The sequence below is a fragment of the Crinia signifera genome, chromosome 2, assembly GCF_055691185.1.
Source record: "Crinia signifera chromosome 2, ASM5569118v1, whole genome shotgun sequence".
NCBI classification, from domain to species: domain Eukaryota; kingdom Metazoa; phylum Chordata; class Amphibia; order Anura; family Myobatrachidae; genus Crinia; species Crinia signifera.
In genome coordinates, this window is record NC_139218.1 from 145,522,644 (window position 1) to 145,540,354 (window position 17,711).

At 43.2% G+C, this 17,711-nt stretch overlaps 1 protein-coding gene across 2 annotated transcripts in view; it reads right to left on the minus strand.

The window, feature by feature from the left end:
- Positions 1 to 8,802: 8,802 nt before the first annotated feature.
- Positions 8,803 to 17,711, minus strand: part of ARL8A (ARF like GTPase 8A) — a 55,820-nt gene continuing 46,911 nt past the window's right edge. Inside the window, exons 5-7 of one of the 2 annotated variants that reach the window (XM_083173088.1) lie at positions 16,739 to 16,806; positions 12,842 to 12,912; positions 8,803 to 9,959 (exon numbers count right to left, since the gene is read on the minus strand). In XM_083173088.1, coding sequence (XP_083029214.1) covers positions 9,910 to 9,959; positions 12,842 to 12,912; positions 16,739 to 16,806 — 189 coding nt within the window. In that variant the 3' untranslated portion in view covers positions 8,803 to 9,909. Of the gene's footprint in view, positions 9,960 to 12,841; positions 12,913 to 16,738; positions 16,807 to 17,711 lie in introns of those variants that run through there. The other variant, XM_083173089.1, reaches the window with a different exon arrangement.

The window sequence follows — 17,711 nt, forward strand, 5'->3', positions numbered from 1 at the left end:
GTGTGTATGGTTAGGGTTATAGGCTGTGGTGTGTGTGTATGGTTAGGGTTATAGGCTGCGGTGTGTGTGTGTATGGTTAGGGTTATAGGCTGCTGTGTGTGAGTGTATGGTTAGGGTTATGGGCTGTGGTGTGTGAGTGTATGGTTAGGGTTATAGGCTGCGGTGTGTGTGTATGGTTAGGGTTATAGGCTGCGGTGTGTGTGTGTGTGTATGGTTAGGGTTATAGGCTGCGGTGTGTGTGTATGGTTAGGGTTATAGGCTGCGGTGTGTGTGTGTATGCTTAGGGTTATAGGCTGCGGTGTGGGTGTGTGTATGGTTAGGGTTATAGGCTGCGGTGTGTGAGTGTATGGTTAGGGTTATAGGCTGCGGTGTGTGTGTGTATGGTTAGGGTTATAGGCTGCGGTGTGTGAGTGTATGGTTAGGGTTATAGGCTGCGGTGTGTGTGTGTGTATGGTTAGGGTTATAGGCTGCGGGATGTGTGTGTATGGTTAGGGTTATAGGCTGCGGTGTGTGTGTATGGTTAGGGTTATAGGCTGCGGTGTGTGTGTGTATGGTTAGGGTTATAGGCTGCGGTGTGTGAGTGTATGGTTAGGGTTATAGGCTGCGGTGTGTGTGTGTATGGTTAGGGTTATAGGCTGCGGTGTGTGTGTGTATGGTTAGGGTTATAGGCTGCGGTGTGTGTGTATGGTTAGGGTTATAGGCCGCGGTGTGTGAGTGTATGGTTAGGGTTATAGGCTGCGGTGTGTGTGTGTGTATGGTTAGGGTTATAGGCTGCGGTGTGTGTGTGTGTGTATGGTTAGGGTTATAGGCTGCAGTGTGTGTGTGTATGGTTAGGGTTATAGGCTTTGGTGTGTGTGTGTATGGTTACGGTTATAGGCTGCGGTGTGTGTGTATTGTTAGGGTTATAGGCTGCGGTGTGTGTGTGTGTATGGTTAGGGTTATAGGCTGCGGGATGTGTGTGTATGGTTAGGGTTATAGGCTGCGGTGTGTGTGTGTGTGTATGGTTAGGGTTATAGGCTGCGGTGTGTGTGTGTGTGTGTATGGTTAGGGTTATAGGCTGTAGGGGGAGTAGGTGTACACACTCACACGCAAACTTGGTGCAGGTGTATTGGTGCAGTTATTATACTTATCTGCTCCTGCAGAGGTCTCTCTGCTGACTTGAAGTCTGCACAGCCGTGCAGTCTGGAGCAGGAGGGTTCTATTAGGCAGGCAATGAAATAGCGCTGCAGGCACTATGTGGAGACACCGTCGGGCAGTGATTGACTGCTCCCCCAGCAGAATGTTACAGCGGGCCCCATCTCCTCAAGTCCCCTGGCATAATGACACAGCGCGGACTCTGTCTCCTCAGAGCGGCTGCAAATATAGCGCCGGGGCTCTCCTCACTCACTACAGGAGGGACGCTGATCTTAGGTACACAGCGCGGGCACAGCAATGGGTACTATGGTGTGCGGCATCATGTGTAATGGGTACTATGGTGCCATCAAGCAAGAACCCCCTAGCAATGAGCACGTAGGTAAGCAGCACTTATGTGGCAAATATGTAATGGACATTACTGTTTGTTATATAGTATGTAATGGGCATCATGATGTGTGGCACAATGTGTAATGGGCATTATGGTGTGTGGCCTTATGTGTAATTGGCATTACGGCGTGTGGCTTTATGTGTAATGGGTATTACGGAGTTTGCTAAAATGTGTAATGGGCATTACTGTGTATGGTCTAAAGTGTAATGCTACACCCCTTTTTGTGATGCCACACCTCCTTCCCATGAGGCCACGCCCTTTTTGCAGCGCGGCTACGCCGCACAAAGGTCCCCCTGCTGTTATGTCTGGATCTGGGACCAACCATTACCATAATTCTAGATTCGCCTATGATTGTCATTTGTACTGCAATAGGTTGAATCCTTTTCATATTGATCATTCATTATCATTTTATTTGAAATTTCGTTTATACTTTATTTTATTCTGTTTCATTTTTATCATACTATTACTTGTACTTATTTTAAATACAATTGATGATTTTATTTATATATTTTTAAAATAAATAATAAGCATTTCTATTTTTCAAATTAACAAAGTGTATGTGATTTATGCATTAAAATCAGCATTATAAACACACAAGCAATAAGTAGCAAGTGTAACCGAGCGCAGGGTGACATCTTAGGGTGTGCAATTTAGATCACTTCTATCCCCAAGAGGTACCCTGTAGTATACCTCCAACACGCCGCAGCCCACCAACTTGCACCCAGTCTACAGCGCGATCTTCCCAGAAAACCCTCTGAACGATACTCTCCTGAACATGCACTTCCTGTCTGCATTACCTGGTCATTCCAACACTGAACTCTCTGCTTGGACACTTCAGGAACTTACAAAGGTGCTAACGATTATTTGTGCTGTGCTTGTTTATTTATCAATAACACCTGATTGCATATCTGTCGCCTTGTCATATTTGCCTTTATATTCCTGAAAGTTCTGTCTGATTACCATTGATTTCCTTGCCTAGTCTTACATTTGGTATGTACAATCTAGTGTTCTATTATAGCCAAAATTTTACATAGTGAAATCCACACAGTGGGCCCGATTCAGACCAGTATGGAGAGCTTCAAATTCGCAGCCCATCCGAACATCGATAGGCCACGCACGTGCATGGTACACAGCGCATGCAGGGATTCCTCTTCATATGGACCATGTGAAGGGTAGCCTATACTGCTTGGTGACTGAAAGGCAGGGGGCGTTCCGGGATGGACCTCTGGCGTCTCATGAGTGTACCCACAAAAACAGCTGGGCAGGTCCCAGCAAATGCAGGCGTACCCCTGCCTGTTAAGGACAGGTTCAGGGCATCGGTGGCTGTCCCTAATTCATGTTGATAGAAAGAGCCGCAGAGTGACTCCTGGGTCACACGGCTGTTGCGGGTGCCGGGCACATTAGGAGAAATCATTTGATGGTAAGTAACTATCACATATACAGTGGCGCAAAGTATTTGGATAGCCCCCGATTGTGCAAGTTGACCCACTTAAAAGAATGAGAGAGGTCTGTAATTTCCATCCTAGGTACACTTCAACTGTGAGACAGAATGTGGAAAAGAAAACAGGAAATCACATTGAATGATTTTTAAGCAATTTAATTGTATATTCTTGTGGAAAATAGATATTTGTACTATCAAAAAGTTAAAATCACTGGCTAGGCCACTCCAGGACCTTGAAATGCTTTTTACGGAGCCACGCCTTAGTTGCCGGGTGATGTGTTTGGGGTCATTGTCATGCTGGAAGACCCAGCCATGTTCCATCTTCAATGCTCTTACTGAGGGAAGGAGGTATTTGGCCAAAATCTCACGTTACATGGCCCCATTCATCCTCTCCTTAATACAGATCAGTCGTCCTGTCCCCTTTGCAGAAAAGCAGCCCCATGATGTTTCCACCGCCATGCTTCACAGTGGGTATGGTGTTTTTGTGATGCCACTCATCATTCTTCTCTCTCCAAATACGGAGAATGGAGTTTATACCAAAAAGTTCTATTTTGCTCTCATCTGACCACAGGACCTTCTCCCAATCATCCTCTGGATCAGGCAGATGGTCACTGGCAAACTTTAAACAGGCCTTGACATGTACTGGCTTAAGCTGGGGGACCTTTTGGGCTCTGCAGGATTTGAATCCATGACGACATAGAGTGTTACTAATGGTAACCATTGTGACTGTGGACCCAGCTCTCTTGAGGTCATTGACCAGGACCCCCCATGTAGTTCTGGGCTGATTCCTCACTGTTCTCAAGATCAGCGATACCTCACGAGGTGAGATCTTGCATGGAGCCCCAGGTCAAGGGAGATAGTCAGTGATCTTTAATTTTCTTCCATTTTTTTATAATTGCGCAAACAGTTGCTCTCTTCTCACCAAGCTGCTTGCATATTGTCGAGTAGCTCATGCCAGCCTTCTGCAGCTCTACCATTTTGTTCATGGACAAGCTCTCTGGTCTTGGCCATGGAGAGGTGCAGTCTGACTGTTTGAGGGTGTCTTTTATACACATAACAAGGAGGCGTGCGCTCGCCGGAGAGGCGTTAAGCTGCTCGCTAGGCTCCAAAAACACACAGCCTAGCAAGCAGGTCTAAATCATGCCCAGTTTTATAATCAATATTAGTGGTTTCTGAGCTCTGGAGAGTTGAAGGGAATTTGCATAGTCAGAATTGTACGTAGCCAAAATCTCACCGTGTGTTTGCACCTTTCCTTCTAACTAGGGTGACTAATCCCAGTATCGGGATTGGCAGGATCCTGGGATTTGGCCCTAAAATCGATGGGATTTAAATCCTGGGTTTCGGTATTGGCCTGAGCATGTGCAATCTAATGTCAAGCAGGTGCTCAGACACTGTCCGGCCGCGCCCATCCCCAGCTGTGCTGCTCTACACAGCATTATGGCCCTTATTCTAATTCACTAGAAAAGGCAAATTCCTTCTCAAAGGGACAAAACCATATGCACTGCAGGTTGGGCAGATATAACATGTGCAGATAGAATTAGAATTGGGTGGTGTTTTACTTCAAAGTGAGATCTATATTGCAGTGTAAATATAAAGCAGTCAGTATTTACCCTGCACAAAAATAAAATAACTCACCTAAATCTAATTGCACGTTACATCTTCCCCACCTGCAGTGCACATGGTTTTGTCCATTTGAGAAGGAATTTGCCTTTGCGAGTGAACAAGAATAAGGGCCTATGTGTAGTCAGAGGTCAGACTGCACAACCACAACACTCCAGCTGCACAACTTGGCCCACACCGCTCCCGCCACACCTCAACAGCTGCCACCCGTCACTCCTCTCTGGTCACTGCAACTTTCCGGCTGCCAGACCAGCCTCACCTCTCCAGCCACCTATGCCAAAGGCTGACAACATATGACAGACAAGCTGGTATACCCTCGGCCTTATGGATTAACTCTAGCAATCTCAGGCAGCACAAAAGGATCATCAAGGTAAGACCACCATGTGACTAAAAATCACATGGGTATGCAATTTTTGCATGATATTAGGGTGGCTCAATTCTGGTTATCCCGGGATTGAGCATTTTTCAATCCCTGGATTGAAAAACTGCCACGGGATTGGCTTCCCTACTTCTAACATTGTCTACTTTAATACTTCATTTCTGAAACCCCAATATATTAAAGATTCCACTTAGTAATAAACTACTGTCCTTGTGCATACACATACTAACAATGTAGATGCATTTGTGCATTTACAGAAATGTATCTCATACAGCCTCCTATCAGTTTTTCTCCCAATTTTTGCCTCATCCACACCATGACCATCTTTCCCCTACCACTGTCTACCTAATCCTATATTCTACCCCTGTTCTAAACCTCAACCCTTCCACCTAGCCTCCTCCACCTCCTAACCCTCTTTCCTCTCATGTGTGCACCTTCCACTCCTCTGCTTATCTCCCTACTACTCCCTTTTCTCTATTGTCATTCACTTCTCTTGCACCATGGTCTTTCTACCCCCACCATAAGCCAAGCTCCCTCCTCGCCGTCACCTCACCTTCGTCCACTTCACTCTACAGTTCCTCCCTGCACTCCACTACCAGTTTCTCTTCCTAGCTCAGCAGCTCTCACCATCACTATGTGTTCACCTCTATCCTCCAAATTAAATATCTATTCCATGCTACAGCAACCCTGATAATCACATTCACATCTCTCCCATAAACGTGGTCCCTTTCTCCTTTGCTCTCTGGAATTCCATATCCGTCTGTTACAAATTGGCCTCCATTTGTCCTTTTCATCTCCAATTTCCTGAATCTTCTAGCCAATACTGAAACATGCATTTCACCCGAAGCGCTTTCCTTTGGGGTCCTGATATTCTCAAAACCCCCAAAACCTTTCTAACTCTTCATTCAAGGTTCATGATATAAGCCTCTTCCAACCTGCTCACCTTCAACAGCTGTCATTTATCATCCCACTGGTCTTACCGACAAATTATTTGAAAACCTGGCTTTCTATCTCCCTCAATTTCTCCTTTAATTTTAGGTTACTTCACTATAGTAGAATCCTCTGCTAATGGATCTCCTCACCCTCCTATGTGAGTGAGCCCTCACTTGATCTGGTCTTCTCTCTACATTTTGATTATTTTGATTTTTCTGATTACAATTCCTCATTTTCCTTCCCCATCGCATTTTCTTATTTATCCTTTCTCCTTCCCTAACTCTGCCTTCCAAGGCGACCATCATTAAGCATAACATTGAGGCTACTGACACCATATACTTATCCTCCCTGCTCAGCTCACGTCTCTCCCAACCTCTCCTGACCTTAGCAAGCCACTACCCACCGCACAGTGACCCAGATCAACTTAACCACAACCCGGTCAGAACAGGGGTATTTGTGCGGTATGAAAGGGGTACACTGGCTCCCCTTCCCCCTCAGAATCCAATTCAAACTTGTTACATTGCCTTACAAAGTATATACCTAATGCTCTCTCATTTACATTCACGTTCCCATCCGCTTTTTTCCGCTCAACTAATGAACTTCACCTCTCCTGCATCTAAAAATATACCGTGTTGCTACCTACCTTTGGAATTTTCTACCGCTCCGTATCATACTCTCCACAAAACTTCAAAATGGGGTTATTTACTAAGATTGGAGTTCTATTGAAGATAGGAAGTTGCTCATAACAATCAATCAGTATGTACTTATTTATTTAGTACCTTCTAGAAGATAAGATAGAATGATTGGTTGCCCATAGCAACATCCCACAGTCAATAGAACTCCCATCTTAAGGTGTCCATACACAATGCATTTTTTGGGTGTGATGCGTGCTCTCACACACAGCACAGAAAGTCTAGATTGCATCGTATCTAGAACAAAAAGCACGCTGCTGTAACACATTGTATGCTTTTTGTACTGGATACAATGAAATCTAGTACAAAAAGTATGGCGTTAATCGCTCTGTGTATGGGCACCTTTAGTAAATAGACCCCCATTGTAACCCCCGGCCTCATGCTCACCCTTCTGCCTGTCTATTCCCCTTTAGAATGTGATCTCTCATGAGTAGGGCTCTCTTCCTTTGTGTACTTTTCCTTCACTTATGCTATGAACTACTAAATGCAAAAAGGAGGTGGTGAAACAGAAAGAGTCTCAGCGCTGATGGTCAGCAAAGTGGGAATAAACGACAAGTGGTGACCCCTCACCACAGGAAATAACAGAATATTGGAAAATGTGCATAAAGCACATTCAGTTTGAAGTATTCCCTCCTGCGAGCCACTAATATTATAAAGCGGAAAGGGACGTTCCTTCCTTACTCGGGACGGTCCTCTTCTCCGCTATATGGGATAGTGTAATAGTTGTCCAAAAACGTCTAACACCTTCCCTTCACCGAAATTCTTTTTATAAGAAAAAAGGTACCATACATCCCTTATAGGGAATGGCGTCTCCTCTTCTCCGAAAATGTAAATCTCTTATAACACATCCAGGGTACCAGTACACTCCTTTCCTCCAGACAACTTCAGCGGGTCTCAGAGGTATATATGGAGACACAATGGAACCGCATATGGTGTAACACAGTTTTTATTTACAGAAACAACATATGGGTAAAAACAGGGTAGGGAGATATAGCACATACATGTAGTATAAAAAAAGGATCTGCCACATAGGAGTAAAAATCAGAGCAATTACCAGAGCCGGTGGAGAACTAGATGGACTAAGTTCTCATAAAGCGCTTATGGAAATAAGGTCCCGGAAACCATTCCCCAGAAAGCTCCAGATAGCGATCCCCGGCAAAAGCTCCTAGCTCCTGTGGATGTCTACAGTGGTCCAACGCGTTTCGACCGTCACTCACGGTCTTTTTCAAGGATAAATTATCCCATTGCAGACAAATATTTAAAGAACTAAGGTCCAATCAGATTTGGGCGTTGATACAACGCCCAAATCTGATTGGACCTTAGTTCTTTAAATATTTGTCTGCAATGGGATAATTTATCCTTGAAAAAGACCGTGAGTGACGGTCGAAACGCGTTGGACCACTGTAGACATCCACAGGAGCTAGGAGCTTTTGCCGGGGATCGCTATCTGGAGCTTTCTGGGGAATGGTTTCCGGGACCTTATTTCCATAAGCGCTTTATGAGAACTTAGTCCATCTAGTTCTCCACCGGCTCTGGTAATTGCTCTGATTTTTACTCCTATGTGGCAGATCCTTTTTTTATACTACATGTATGTGCTATATCTCCCTACCCTGTTTTTACCCATATGTTGTTTCTGTAAATAAAAACTGTGTTACACCATATGCGGTTCCATTGTGTCTCCATATATACCTCTGAGACCCGCTGAAGTTGTCTGGAGGAAAGGAGTGTACTGGTACCCTGGATGTGTTATAAGAGATTTACATTTTCGGAGAAGAGGAGACGCCATTCCCTATAAGGGATGTATGGTACCTTTTTTCTTATAAAAAGAATTTCGGTGAAGGGAAGGTGTTAGACGTTTTTGGACAACTATTACACTATCCCATATAGCGGAGAAGAGGACCGTCCCGAGTAAGGAAGGAACGTCCCTTTCCGCTTTATAATATTAGTGGCTCGCAGGAGGGAATACTTCAAACTGAATGTGCTTTATGCACATTTTCCAATATTCTGCTATGAACTACTGTAATTCTCCGCACTACTTTATTGACCACTGACGCAGCAATGTTTATAAATCATCTACTTCATTATCTTGTACTGTAAGTCACTGTTTCCTTGTTTTACTTATTTGATTGTATAGGTGCTGTAGAACCCTTGTGGTGCTAAATAAAGAAAATAATAAATAAATATGTTGCTATAATACTACACTAAATGAGACATCTGAATGTTGACAAAGTTATTAATTTATTAGACGGCAAAAAAGAAAATATACACAAGAAAACAGACTTCAAGAAACAAAAAGGTCTTTATAATTAATAGGGTGTAGTAAGAGCAGTGACCGAGAGCCCTGCTAATGATATCACAATTATTGTTGTTAACAAACATTTCCTGCAATCTCAGACATGAGCATAACAGTAAAAACACTCAGTCAGTCTGCAGCCTGTTTGTACTGCAACGGGAGACATAGACTTCATTTATGTAAGATACAGTTTCCATAACAGGCTGTAAACCTCCTGAGAAAAATCAACCAAACGGTCTTGTAGTTTAATACATTTCATCTTATAAAATAACTTCACACAAATTATGATAGAAAGGTTTAATACACCTTTTTATCTTATTAAAATGGTTGACACTTCTTCATTAAAAGCACTGTATGAAAGGCCAAAGAAAACATTGACCATGCTTCCCTATACATTCTGTCTCTTGAAGTAGGTTCCTAAGATTGCTCTGGAATTAGTTGAAAGCCATTAACTTTCTGTTGTGGAGCCAGATGTAACATTAGTCCTGACATTTCTATCTATAGTATGTACACTATCTGGTGTACTACTACATATTTCATATATACTGTATATATATTTATATATATTGATAAAGAGCTCTATATAAAGACATGTAGAGACTCAGTCAACCAGCAGATAACCAAAATCTTACACTTTAAATAAAAACAATCAAATTATATACATTTACACATATATAGATATATACACACTCCAACAACAATAAAAGGGCAACGAGAGAGAAATGGCTGAAGAAGAAGAAGAAGAAGAAGAAGAAGAAGAAGAAGAAGAAGAAGAAGAAGAAGAAGAAGAAGAAGCTAGAGGTGACAAAATATCTTACAATGGAAGGTGAAGATAGTGTAAAAATACCATTAAAATAGAGAACTAGTAAGGAGATGGATAGGAAGAGGTAATACACATGAAGATGAGGAGTGAGAAAGAGAGAATTCCAAGTATTTGGACGCCTTTCTATTCCCTTGGTATTATGTTAAGTCCTAGAAGCAAAACATTCTCCAGGATATTTAAATGTAGTAGACAGGGACTTGGTTTTCTCAACTCCTCCGAGATTTAGAGTGCTGGATAAGCCACTGTAGGGTGATGTCTGAAAGAATCATACAAGACAAAAATTAGAATACAATCATATTTATACTCTGTGAAGCTCCAATAAACAATGAAACAAGTGTAAACCTTAATATCTTGTTGATAAAATCAACTAAAAATATATATCATATATAAGACATGCTTTCTTGTATTTTGATATAGACCCTTATCAATGTAATGCATGCAGCATCTAGGGACACACACTGTATAACACCATTATTAAAATAAAAAAAGCATTATCCATAATACAACATAAGATATTTGCACCCATCAGGCATAGTATAAAACCACCTGCCTAATATTGAGTAGGTCTCCTTCATGTAACCAAAAGAGCTCTCACCCATCAAGGCATGGTCTCCACAAGACCTCAGAAGATTGTCCTGTAGTATCTGGATATGCCTTCTTATCATAGCCTAGGCAAGAAGGCCCTGCTGCTCTGTTTTCTACTTTTCAAAGACCCTTCTTATTCAAATCAGCAAATGAAGTGAACAGTGCACAACATGAATGCACCTAGTAGTGCAATTTTACAATGAGGTTACTCACTCCTCTATCAACATTCCTTTTTTACATGCATGTAAAAAAGGAATACTGCTCCTCCTGCCCTTTCAAATAACAGTGTCTGCAGTAATTAGTAAATGCCCTCTATTTACTGCTAGTGTGAGGAGACTTCATACCAAAATGTATTCCCGTTTTATGAGACAGAGCTCAAATACTTGTGTAGTGTTTACTCTAGGGGGTAAATTTACTCAGATGGGAGTTCTATTAAAGATGCGATGTTGCACATAGCTACCAATCAGATTGTACTTCTTATCTATTTAGCGCCTTCTAGAAGTGAATAGATGGAATCTGATTGGTTGCTATGGACAGCACCCCATCATCAAATGAACTCCCATCTTAGTAAATTTACCCCTAGGTCAGTGGTTCCCAAACTGTGTGCCGTGGCTCCCTGGGCCGGCTCGGGTTGGTGGTCCAGGACCAACTCAAATTATTAATGCTTATTTAGGAGCAAAACCAGTGCTGGCAGCTGTCAATCATAAAATGTGTACAAACAGAAGCAAATCCTGCCCTTTACCACATAACTGACCCTAAGAATCACATAGAAACCCAATCTATTTATAATTTTTTGGGGCCTAGGAGTGCCATGAAAAAAATTCTGATACTCTAGGGTGCCGTGATACAAAAAAGATTGGGAACCCCTGGCCTAGGTGTAGGGTGCTAATCAGGAGGGCATATTTACATCTTGGAAGACAAAATATAGACGCAGTGTTTCGCTATAGCAATGATTAGCTATAGCGATACATCATACCTAAATATTTTGCCCTTCAAAGTTTAAATATGATAATCTCAATGATCTCCAGCTCCAGGGGAGGTTTCTGTCCTTCCTGAGCTCGCCTTATGCTGTGTACACACGGTGCGATTGTGGCTATCTATTTTGCTTATATATTCAAAATTGAATAGAAAGTTAGTCAGATTTGCATAGTGTTCAGCCACATTCAATGCTAATTCGATGAGCGTCCCTGTTTAGTCAGTATCGCATAGAAAAAATAGACTGTGCAGGCAGGTCTACCTTGATTATCTCATCTATAGAATGTATAGTCTCATCTAGAATACATCTAAAATGCAGTTAGCCAATATCAGATAGTCAAAACTGGATAGTCAAAATTGGCCATGAATCGCACCGTGTGTATACAGCATAAGAGTGAAAACTATTTGTACTTATCCTATTTTCCTGCAAACCAACTTTAAGAAATGTTAAATATATCCCACTCATTTACAGGGGTGCAATTTTAATCGATGTTATTCACTTCACCTGTCACGGGTACTGTATATAGTGGTACAGGAGATTAGAGGAGGGCAGGAAATACACTATGGGATGCAGTTAATATCCCGGCGGTCGGGATCCCGGCGTTCAGAATCCCGACGCCGGAATCCCGACCACCGAAATGCCGCCACATTCTCCCTCCTGGGGTGTCCACGACACCCCTGGAGGGAGAATAAATTAGCGTGCCGAGCGTAGCGAGGCACTGGGCCCGCTGCGTGGCGAGCGCAGCGAGCCCGCAAGGGGGGGCGATCCACGTCCCCCCCTTGTCAGCATTTCGGCTGTCGGGATTCCGGCGTCGTGGATTGTGAACGCCGGGATCCCGACCGCCGGGATTCAATACTGAATCCATACACTATGGCAGCATAATATAATATATATGTATACGAAGCGCACAAATTCTATTCATAATGCAGCCTATTAAATGTTTTGATAAGTTCTTTATATCCAGAGATGTACTGTGCAACCCATTAAGAGTACACATGTATTTTATCAGATCATAGCTCATGAGCTCTCTATTTATAATTGTATTCTTATTATCATAGGCTAGGCATAAAGTACAGAGCCTGTGTTTGCTATCTATTCCCAATATAGTGTCATAAGGTCCATACACACTGGGCCCAGCGTGTATGGACATCGATGACTGCTGTCATCACCAGGGGGGGGGGGAATGCCGCTCAGTGCATACACACTGAGTGGCTTTCCCCCTGCCTGGTGCCATCAGCGATAATTCCAGCAGATGAGCGGCTTTCCCAGCAATGATGCGGGAGCGAACAGCGGAAATCACTGCTCTACGCCGGGCCATACACACTGAGCGGCTTTGAGCTGAAAGCCACTCAAACTCGCTGTTTTGCGCAGCTTTCAGCTCAAAGTCTCCCAGTGTGTATGGGCATATATACACCAAAAGCATATTTTCATCCAGCTACAGTTCCTGGTAGAAAAGAAGGCTACATTTCATAACAGACTTCATTATGGTATTTACTGGCAACTGGTTAACTCACACCCAGGAAGCTCATGCAGTCTTTAGCTGTAGTCATGATTATAATAACTTCCCTGTTACTTACCAATATTATCCTTTTCCTTGCAGGAAATGGAGTAGCAGCAGATCTCCCGATCCTGGATAGCAGAAAGGTTCCTGCACAAAATATATATTTATATAAATGAACACAAAGAATATTAGATCTGTAATACAGTAAACAGAAGAAGTACACACAAAAGAAAAAAAAGTGACAATGTAAAATTGTCTATGATGTTACATGTAATGCAGTGTATAATCAAAAGCTAAAATGAAAACAGATATGAGTTGCAAGCCAATATTCTCTGCGGACAGATGTTGCATTTTCTATTAATTGTGCATGTGCTGGAGCCTGCGCTTGTTTCTCTGTGGGAGAGAAACAAGGAGATTTACTGGTGAGTGTATGCAGAGATCTCTGATATCAGAAAGAGATGTATTGAACATGGATAAAGCTGGTGCAAGTCCTGACAGCTGCTCTCACAAGCAGATATGATGGAAGTATCTAACTGTGACTGCATGCAGCTATTTATCAGCCTAACTGCACATGAATCTGGCCGTATGTACACTTCTGCACTCTGTCACTGACTGACTGGCAAATGGCACCAGCATTTAGAACTTGAATCATTAATAATTGGGTCTGGCAGTGCACATTTTCAGGTTGGATACCAGTACTAAGTGGAGTACCATAGGGTTCGGTGCTAGGGCCTCTATTATTTAACATATTTATTAATGATACAGTGGTGGGAATACTCAGCAATGTATCCCATCTTTGCAGATGACACAAAACTGTGCAGGGTGATTAGAACAGACAAGGATATCTCCATGCTATAAAAGGAGATCAATAAACTACATGAGTGGGCAAACAATATTGAAAAGTAGGTTTAATGTTGAAAAATGCAATACTTATAATTGAAGTAGAGTGGCATTGGGTAAATCAGAATGGGCAAAGGACCTAGGAATTCAAATTGACAATTGGGGTGTAGTGCTCAGTGTCATGTAACAGGATACTAGCCTGTATAAGAAGAGGCATGGAAGCTAGGGATGTGAATGTAATTATGCCACTTTGCAAGGAATTGGTTAGTCTACATAAAGAAGTTGGAGTACAATTCTGGGCTCCGCAATACAAAAAGGACATTATATAACTGGAAAAAGTCCGGAGAAGGGCAACAAAGCTAGTAAAAGGGTTGGAATCTAGACAAACTGGGATTGTTTATGCTGGAAAATACGTTTAGGGGGAGACCTGCTCAACAAGTACAAATATATCAGGGGCCAATATATCAGGAACCCTTTTTACATTGAGTAAGGATTCTTGGACACGTGGGCACATTTAGACTAGAGGACAGAAGATTTCTTACCCTTTAGAAGTAAGAGCTTTTGGTACTTGTTTCCTATCTGGGCGCCCAGGTTTTCTACGTACGGCACCGTAATGAAATCGGATCGCATCGCATCGTACACATACACGATATTGAACGATGCAATGCGATGCGATCCGATTCGATTTCCCATAGGAAACAATGTGAAATGGCTCAATTTAGCCAAATTGTCATAGGAACAATAGTAAATGGGCCAAAAACACCCCTGAACATTGAAATGTCCCCCCAAGAGTAGTTGACGCCACCCCGCCATCAACGTGAACCCGAAGCGTGGCGAGCGCAGCGAGCCCGCGAGGGACGGCGGTACGCGTCCTCCGACCTTTTCATGCCCTACTATCCACTAGGGCGTGGAGTGAGAATAGAATAGTGTGGCGAGCGCAGCGAGCCACCGAGCCCGAAGCGTGGCGAGCGCAGCGAGCCCCGCGAGGGGACGCGGATACCTTCACAGTTATACGCGTCCCCTCGCGGGCTTCCCAGGTGTCCATGGCGACGCGGACACCTGTGAAGCCCGCGAAGGGACGCGTTTACCTGTGAAGGTATCCGCGGGGCTCGCTGCGCTCGCCACGCTTCGGGCTCGGTGGCTCGCTGCGCTCGCCACACTATTCTATTCTCACTCCACGCCCTAGTGGATAGTAGGGCATGAAAAGGTCGGAGGACGCGTACCGCCGCCCCTCGCGGGCTCGCTGCGCTCGCCACGCTTCGGGTTCACGTTGATGGCGGGGTGGCGTCAACTACTTTTGGGGGGACATTTCAATGTTCAGGGGTGTTTTTGGCCCATTTACTATTGTTCCTATGATAATTTGGCTAAATTGAGCCATTTCACATTGTTTCCTATGGGAAATCGAATCGGATCGCATCGTTCAATATCGTGTATGTGTACGATGCGATGCGATCAGATTTCTCTACGGAGAATAGCATGGTGCGCAATTAACTTAGTGGGCGCCCAGATAGGAAACAAGTACCGAGCTTTTTTATGGTCAGGACAGTTAAATGATGTGACTTTCTCCTTGAGAGGTGGTGTCGGCAGACACAATAAATACATTTAAAACACAGGGGTACAATCAACAATCATAATTTGTCCACAGCTAAACCAAAATGCACAATTCAAATAGGGACATAACAATTAAACCATAGCCCCTCTAATCAAAGGTTGAAATTGTAAGTCTTTTTTCAGCCTAAACTACTGTATGTTACTATGTAACACAGCAGTTGTGCTACTGGTGCCATTCACAGAAGTGGTAAAACATATATTTTTCTGATTTCAGAAGACTTTTGATTTCTTTCTCAAGCTAATTAAAGCATCTTCATTTACAGTAAAAGGAAATCACACATGCAGCAAGAGAAAAGAGAGCGAGAGAGAAAGAATGAGAGGGAGACAGGAGGGGAGAGAGAGAGCAAGAGGAAGACAGGGAGAAGAAGCGGAGAGAAATAGAATCTGTGTGCGTGGAAGAGAGAGGGATAGAGATAAAAAAGAACAAAAAGAAAGAGAAATAGACAGACCTACAAAAAGCCCAAGCTACACCATTTCAGAGTATACAATCAGATGTGTACCATATCCTAAGCACATACAATGGAAGGCTACAATAACAGCTACAAAAGAATAGCATTGATGGAGTTATTGAAGTTAAACGTTTCAGCCAAATGCCGATCATATATGGCTCACATGGGTGAGTATTCAATGCCGGTGCGAGCGGTCGGCGAGGGGGTTAAACTGCGAGGATCACAGAAAACCAGTGATCCTCGCAGTTTAACCCCCGCGCCGGCCGCTCGCACTATGCAACGTTCCGGGGGAATCCTCGCAGTCACAGAACTGCGAGGATTCCCCTAAACTGCGAGAGCCGCGGCTAGTGCAGCAAACTCGCTGTAATTAGCCTCGGCTCTCGCAGCTTTTGGAGGCACATTCGCAAATTCCCCCTCGCTCAAAAAACGGAGCGAGGGGGAATTTGCGAATGAGGGGGGTCAGTTGAATACTGACAGGGTGAGCGGTGACTGCGAGCAAAAAGTCCTGCTCGCAGTCACCGCTCGCCCACGGCATTGAATATATGCCATGGTATCACCATCCCAACCAGACATGGAAGACCAGAACAATTTAAAGAAGGTTAGGGGGCTAGTCAAATAGTTTTTCTTTTTTTTTTCAGTTAGCTGGAATAAAAAAAAATGGGTCTAATTCAACCCATTCATCCCAACATCAATTGCAGATGTTTTTGGGTGTTTTTTAGTCATTGGTCAGTTTCACTTTCACCAAAAACATGTGGATCAGCAAGTAATTCACAGATAAATACGTTTTTTGACTGACACAAACAATCAGCACTTTGATTGAACAGATCATATCTAAATTAAACCTAGAAACAGCAAAAAAGTGCATCTTTTTCGGATAGTTGAAAAAACGTTTCAGAGCCTAATGTGCTGGTGGTTATGCCAGGGACCCTTGCAAGGAGATTTCAGCTTTGCAACAACCAGTAATCATTGCTGCTTTAGTAGGGACTGATTATAGCCATTCATACCTAATTAAAGATGCTGCTTATTTTACAGTGAAACAATTCTTCAATTAAAACAGTAAATCATATACTCACATTCTTTCAATTAATTCTTTCTCATCAAGAGCACCAGAAATGTCTCTCTTGTTTCCAAGGACAAGAACCTGTAAGAGAATTTTAAATGTCAGGTAAGTGTAAACTTCAAAAATGTGATGAAAATCCTTTAATTCTGAAATATCCAATAGTTCTGGAGATTAGACATGTGTAGTAGATAATAAATGCGCTTATCTTGCAGTAGCATAAATTCACAGCTGCACAGAAGATGCCTTGTTAGGAAGATGCCTTGTTACCATATGTAATATCATAAGTGGACTTTGGAAATTCTGTTGATGAATAAAAGTGTCCAGTTTCAAGTGATTAAAACAGTTTAAATTTGGTTTGGGTCATCATTGGTATGCCAACACTGCGGGGTTGTGCATCCCGTACAACTGAAAGAATATGTGTCCACCAAATCATCCAATAAAAAAACCCCAATGGCCAGTTATTGGTTTATGTGAAAAATGGTTTAGAATTGATAAAATTAGATACAAGCTTTAAAATTCGCTTACAGCATAAAATACGATGTCAGAGAATCCAATGTTGTTAATAAATGAGATTGTACTAGTTCCCACCAGCACCCTTATTGGTGTGAGCTCGAGGCAGGATCAACTCAGCACATGGATAATGGGACTCGATACCCAATGCATTTTGGCGGGATGTACCAAGCAGCGGCAGTACATCCCACCACCCATGCTCACCACATATGTACTAACATATGCGAAGAGCAACACAAAGGGCAGCTCTCTCCCATTAAGAGCTGCCCTTTGCGATACCCGCTGCTGCCTGGACTTCTTCCTTTCTGACAGGGAAGTACAACTGCGAATGCACTAAGTAGCTGGTTGCTGCAGGGCATGCTGGGAGGGATCCCTCACACAGCAGCACTGTGAAGAGAAGCCCATAGGCTTCAATGGGGTTATGCCAGCTGGAGCTGTTGTAACCTCCGCAACGGAGCCCAGTCGGGAGGGGTTTT